Consider the following 6,447-nt stretch of genomic DNA (forward strand, 5'->3'; position numbering starts at 1 on the left):
GGGAAATTTACTTAGTCATGTCCATGGCAAAGTGTTGGCTGCACACTATACAGGAGTTGCAGCTTCTCCACTGATTCATTTGTGCTCTCAACCAATAGTCTCTGCCATACAACATAGACATTGGAGCTAATCCTAATCACCATTCACTGAATTTTAACCTTGACTGGGTGGATTGTTGACATTAATGAGAAGCTTTTGGTTTTTTCCACTGGTGATCACAGGGTTTTTATGATATATAATATATCCACCAAGTATCTCAGATTAGGTTGGATTCTTACTCTAAATTCTGTGTTTTTCAGAAAGAGTAGTATATATTCCTGCATTTTTGAGTTTTAATAGTTCTGACAAAGAACTCTTAATTACTGTAAGTATTTTTCATAGAATCTTATTGAGAGTCTTCAAGGTATTGTCTTGCCAACCTGAAGGCTTTCTCTGATGAGGTGGGTGACTCTGGGGCAAGGGGAGAGAAGTGAATGTTGTTTATTGTTGGGCCATGTGAAAAATTAATATTTTAGTACTGTTTTTCAAGCAGTTTTTGGTTTTAGATGGTGTTTACTTTTCCTACCACTCAAGGGCCATTACTGAGCAGAAACAGAAAATGAAGCGTCTTGGGTCAGACCTGACGAGTGCTCAGAAGGAGATGAAAGCCAAACACAAAGCCTATGAGAATGCAGTCAGCATTCTCAGTCGGAGGCTACAGGAGTCTCTTACTGCTAAGGAAACTGCTGAAGCAGAGCTGAGCAAACTAAAAGCACAAATTACTGATGGTGGAAACGACCAGATTGCTCAGGTATGCAGATGTCTTTTGACACTGTACAAAGAGCGAGCTATCTTGTTATTAAATAGAAGTCTTGAAATATTATTTTACCCTGCAGTGATGAAAATACTTGGAATATAAAGCTAGATATGGCCATGCTATCAGTGTTCTGAGCACTGAGAATTGCTTTAGCTACATTTGAAAGGGGTGATTTGGCAGGCTTGGTTGGTGGGGTAGTTTCTTATTTTGTTTATATCCTTCAGATTACCAATTGTTGTCCAAGATCAAGAGGATTTCGTGATTAATTTTTATTGTTGGTTTGGTTTTGTTTTGGTTTTGGGGGGTTTTTTGAGGTGTTTCTTTGGGGTTTTTTGTGGGTTTTTTTTTGTGTGTGGTTTTTTTTTTTTTTTGGGTTTTTTTTTTGGTTTGGGTTTTTTTTTTTTTTTTGTTGTTGTTGTTGTTTTGTTGGTTTTTTGTGGGTTTTTTTTTGTGTGTGGTTTTTTTTTTTTTGGAAGGTTCAGTATCTGAAGATTTTCCAAGATTCTAACTCTTCCTGCTTTTTTCTCATTGACAGTTAAAAGTTTTTCAATGTGACCATAACTTATTCATGTATGTTATGCCTGTGATAAGGGAATTAGTTTACGGGATAAGCTCCCAAGTCCTTGGACCAATGGAACAAGATCTCAAATAACTAACAGCAGTAGCTGGATGCAAGGGTGAAAAACTGAGCAAGACCTTGAAATTAAACACTAGCACCTCATTTTCTGTTTGCTAGAGAAGTAGACTTTTTAACCAAAGCAAAAATGACTCCTGTTTGTGTGTGATACACTAATCACATGTGTGATCCCTCTGTCTTTAGGAAAAGATTCAAGCTCTGAAGACAGAACTGCGAGCTGTGAGCAGCAGTAAGTTGATGCTGGAGAAAGAGTTGCAAGAAGTGATTTCACTTACCAGCCAGGAGCTTGAAGAGTACAGAGAGAAAGTTCTGGAACTTGAGGACGAGGTGATTGCTTGAATTTGCTTGGTAGATGGGCATATGACAATAAAAAGTGCCTGAAAGACAGGGAGCAATTTTAGTACCGTGATTTCGTTCCAGCAGTGCAGGAAATCAGAATCTTAGATAGGAAACATTGTGTCAGTGATGCTTGCAAATTTTGCTGCCTTGTGCTGGTTCTTCATGGTTTCATTAGTCATTGCCATATAGGGAAGAAGATGAGAAAGAAAAGTAGTTCCTGTATTAGACATCAGCTGTGTCTGGTCATGAGGTGGTAAGGATGCATGAATCATCAGCTTTTGGAACTCCTTCGTATCTTGGATCCCCAGTGATTCTGAGGGCAGGGTGGTAGTGTTCAATTGTAGAGTTGCACAGAACATATATCAGGTACTCTTGATCTGCACCTGAAAAATACCCCTGGATTCTGCTTTCTAGCAAGTATTGTAGTCTTCCAGCATGAAAACATACCAAAGTGAGCTTATTTTTTAATGTTTATTTAAAAAAACATATAAAAAAGAAAAGGAAATCCCACTCTGGAAAAGCAAGACCTTTAATGAGTTTAGCCCACAACATTTTTGTGGCAGCAGTCTGGAGATGTGAGGTTTTATTTGATTTGTGGGGTTTTTTTGACTACAGCTTCAGGAATCTAGAGGCTTCAGGAAGAAAATAAAACGCTTAGAAGAAATGAATAAGAAGTTGGCCCTTGAACTGGAGCATGAACGTGGGAAACTTACAGGCCTCAGTCAGTCCAACGCTGCTTTGCGGGAGCACAATAATATCCTTGAAACAGCATTAGCAAAAAGAGAGGCAGATTTGGTACAACTGAACCTACAGGTATTTGACTTTTTGATGTAACAGCTTAAGAGAGGAATTAGGTCATATTTCTGATAACAGGATCTGGACATCTTCACGCATACAATAGAATTGAGATGGTGAGACACTGGCACAGGTTGCCCAGGGATGTGGTGGCTGCCCTGACCCTGATGGTGTTCAAGGCCAGACTGGATGAAGCTTTGAGCAGCCTCGTTTAGCAAGGTGTCCCTGCCCAGGGCAGGGGGGTGGGACTAGATGATCTGTAAGGTCCATTCCAACCTCTAAATTCTATGATTCTATGATTAAAGTTGGTGCATTTTCTCTGGCTCTGGGTCCCCCATGTGTTGTGTGAACAACAACAATATGTGTGGCTAAACAAGAGACCAGAAATGTGACTTTGTACTAAAACTGTTTCTTTAAAAAAAATTAAACAAAATTGCACTACAATATTTGCAGTAATGAAATTGTGGCTTACTTAAGCTAGTTGGGACGTAAAAACTGTTAAATACAGATTCATTGGGATGAACAGGTTTTATGCCAGTAGTAATACATTCATGGGGTGTAAGCAAATGGGAAAAGCAATGAGCTGCCATTTAACCATGGCTGCTTTAAGGCTGAAGGGTACCACGGGGAAAAAAGTGATCAGTTTTGTGATGTGCTGCAGGTTCAGGCAGTCCTAAAGCGGAAAGAAGAAGAGGATCAGCAAATGCAACAACTTATTCAAGCTTTACAGGCTTCCTTAGAGAAAGAAAAGTTAAAAGTCAAAAGCCTTCAGAAGCAGGTAATGGCTCACCTTTTGTTTTAGTTACTTAAGAAGTGATTTGAATGTAAAGCATGTTTAAAAGTATCTTGAAATAAACCTAGTGCTTCCTGCAGGGTCTCTGTCATGAGATCAAAAGACCAAAAGATCAGTTTGTTTTTCTGTTGTGCCCTGTGTTACGCATACTAATTGACTACCCAGAAAGTTCCATGACTTGTAATGCATCTTGAAGTGATGATACTTCATCTAAAACTTTGCTCTGAAGAAGCATTTTGGCAAACATGCTGCTTCTATTATAATTATATATAGTTATTAATCACCATTAGCAGTAATAAGGAGAGCAACACTAAGTTTTTTTAGACAAAATGAGAGGAGTTAACAGCTGCACAACTTCCTCCTTGATTCATTTTGCACTGCTTTAGTCTAGCTGCCTGTATGATTCATCTACAGTGATAAAACAAAGAAAAACTGCATCTTTTTTTCTCCTGGTAGGAAGCAGCAGCCAAAGCAGATGCAGCACATAACCGCAGACACCACAGAGCAGCAATGCTTGAGCTCAGTGAAATCAAGAAGGAGCTACATGCCAAAGAACTGCTTGTCCAGGCCCTGCAGGCTGAAGTGGACAAACTGCAGTAAGTAAATGGCTGAGATCTTAGAGAACAGTAATTCAAACAAATCCCCTGAAAAAGCCATACATTAATGAATTTTTGGGTTTCACCCTCTGGAGTGGATTCTGTTGAATGTTCCCCAGCTGAGCCTGACCATGAGATGCTAGTTTGGACTCTAGGCAAATACCTGCATTGTTCTCTCTTCATAATTCAGTTTGACCTGAAGTGCACTGCATTTAGGCTTCACCATCTGATTTATCTTCTACTTTCAACACAGATTTCTACTGTTTCACGCTACTAGTAAAGATTAACACTTCATATATATTCATATATATTCTCTCTTTCACATCCCTGAGGAATTACACAGAAGATTAATTTGATTGCTGACTATATTCCACAATATATTAAAATTAAATTTCTTTGCTTGTACAGAAGATGTTTTCTTAAATTATAAGACATTATCAGACCTACATGAGAATGTCTGTCAGGTTAAGCCTATTCCTGCTAACACAAAGCAGAATTGCTTGACAGGGTTTGGTTTTGCTTGTTTTGATTTGATTTGATTTTTTTTTCCTTACTGCGTAATCTGATGTCTGTAACTGGACTATTACCAGTTCTCCAGGATTTTAAAACAAAATCTCCCAATATTTAATGCCATATTTATACATCTTTTTCATGAAGTCTCCTTGTGATTTAACTCTTGCTATGAATGTGTTGGCAAAGCCTTCAGTCCAAGCTGTAACTGACCAAGTTCCATGCACTGTACTGTCATTTATAGTTACAGCTCTCCCCATGAAGTGCTTGTTTGAATGGACAGGTTGAGTAACTGCTGTGTCTGTTCATCCTGCTGTGTAGGGCGGAAGATGAAAAGCATTCCCAGGAGGTATCACGGTTTCAGGAAGAGCTGGCAGAAGCCAGGTCTCAGCTCCAGCTTCTGCAGAAAAACCTGGATGACAAGCTTAGTGAACAGCCTCTAGTAAGCCAAGAGGTAAAAAGTGAACACTTCCTGTCTTTATCCTTACTTTTACGTGGCATTGTATGACTTAGTATGTCTTTAATTCATCATGTTTAATGAAGTTTTGCTAGGTTTTCTTAGAACCAGGAAGGGTTCGTGAGACATAAGAATACATGTCAGATTTTGTGGTTGATTGTACCTGCAGATAATTCTAAAGATACTTCTTTTTTCTCTGCCCTGGTAGGTGGAAGACCTCAAGTGGGAAGTAGAACGGAAAGAAAGAGAAATTGAAACGCTTAAGCAGCAGTTAGACATGACTGAACAGCGTAACCACAAGGAAATAGAAGGGATGCAAGTTGTCTTGCAGGTATTTAATCTAGCCAGGGATGATTCTGATGGATTGGAATACTGATTGCTGTAGGAGAATAATTAAAACAATCTTTTGATTGTTTAAAAGCATATTTATACTGGCACCTTTTTCTAAATTTTTGTTCATTAAAACTTAGTAATGAAGTGTTTTGCAGTGTCTATACTTTCCCAAGTTTTATTTGACTGTGCTGTTAGTTTCTTATTTCTTCAACCTTATGTCATTAAAATGGGCTACTGACTTCTTAACCTAATCTCTGATTTTCTGCCAGGGCAAATTAATTTCAGTGTTGTGTGTTGTTTCTTCTTTATAGTTTCTCCTGGAAACCGAAAAAAAAAACCCAAACCTAACCCCAAACCAAAACATTAGTTGGCTGGAACTTCTATGCTGTTTCTCTACATCACATTCATTCTCTTCCCATTTAGAATATCAAGACTGAGTTGGAAATGGTGAGGGAAGACCTGTCAGCAACCCAGAAGGACAAGTTTATGCTGCAGGCTAAAGTGACTGAACTGAAGAACAGCATGAAGTCACTGCTGCAGCAGAACCAGCAACTGAAGTTGGACCTGAAGCATGGCAAGATGAAGAAGGTATTTAAATAGGAAGAACACGTGTTGCAGGGTACAGGAAAATACTCTGCTAATGCTCTTCAGTTACCTAACGTGAATGTGCCTGTGATTCCTGCTCTGTAATGCAGATATGCACCAGTGATGTGAGACTTTTCTAGGTGGTAAAAATTACATTCTGACTCTTTTTCCTTTAACCAGAGGAAGGAACTGAAAGGAGAGAATAACTCTTCCAATCCTGTGACTCCAGTCAAGATTCCTGATTGTCCAGTGCCTGCTGCCTTGCTGGAAGAACTCTTGAAACCATCAACAGCTGTGAGCAAGGAGCCTTTAAAAAATCTGAACAGCTGTCTCCGGCAATTAAAGTATGACCTGTTACTTTCAACCATATTACATAATCCTAAAAATGTTTCCCAGAAACCAGCTGCCAGCCTAAGGAGAAAAGGATTTATAAAATGAATTCTGTTCCTCTTTTTGGGACTCTATTTCAGCCACTAGGATGGTCTGTCATTGTAAGCCCTTATATGGCCATTACCATAGCAAAAGAAAACTTTAAACTAGACAAAATGTCCATCCTAAATTATATACAGCAGAAAAAACCAGAAACGGCTATTTCTAGTTCCTGCT

The 6,447-nt window shown here is 38.9% G+C and overlaps 1 protein-coding gene across 1 annotated transcript in view; it reads left to right on the top strand.

Annotated features, from left to right (window-relative positions):
• GOLGA3 (golgin A3) overlaps positions 1–6,447 on the top strand; it is a gene marked incomplete at its 5' end in the record, with an annotated part of 10,757 nt that overhangs the window by 3,431 nt on the left and 879 nt on the right. The window contains 9 exons of the mRNA XM_009076016.1: positions 574–790; positions 1,617–1,760; positions 2,388–2,585; positions 3,229–3,345; positions 3,817–3,956; positions 4,788–4,920; positions 5,132–5,254; positions 5,680–5,844; positions 6,022–6,185. Of these exons, the coding sequence (XP_009074264.1) occupies positions 574–790; positions 1,617–1,760; positions 2,388–2,585; positions 3,229–3,345; positions 3,817–3,956; positions 4,788–4,920; positions 5,132–5,254; positions 5,680–5,844; positions 6,022–6,185 (1,401 nt within the window). The remainder of the gene's footprint in view (positions 1–573; positions 791–1,616; positions 1,761–2,387; positions 2,586–3,228; positions 3,346–3,816; positions 3,957–4,787; positions 4,921–5,131; positions 5,255–5,679; positions 5,845–6,021; positions 6,186–6,447) is intronic.

The sequence above is a fragment of the Acanthisitta chloris genome, unplaced genomic scaffold (genome assembly GCF_000695815.1).
Source record: "Acanthisitta chloris isolate BGI_N310 unplaced genomic scaffold, ASM69581v1 scaffold43435, whole genome shotgun sequence".
In the NCBI taxonomy this organism is placed as follows: domain Eukaryota; kingdom Metazoa; phylum Chordata; class Aves; order Passeriformes; family Acanthisittidae; genus Acanthisitta; species Acanthisitta chloris.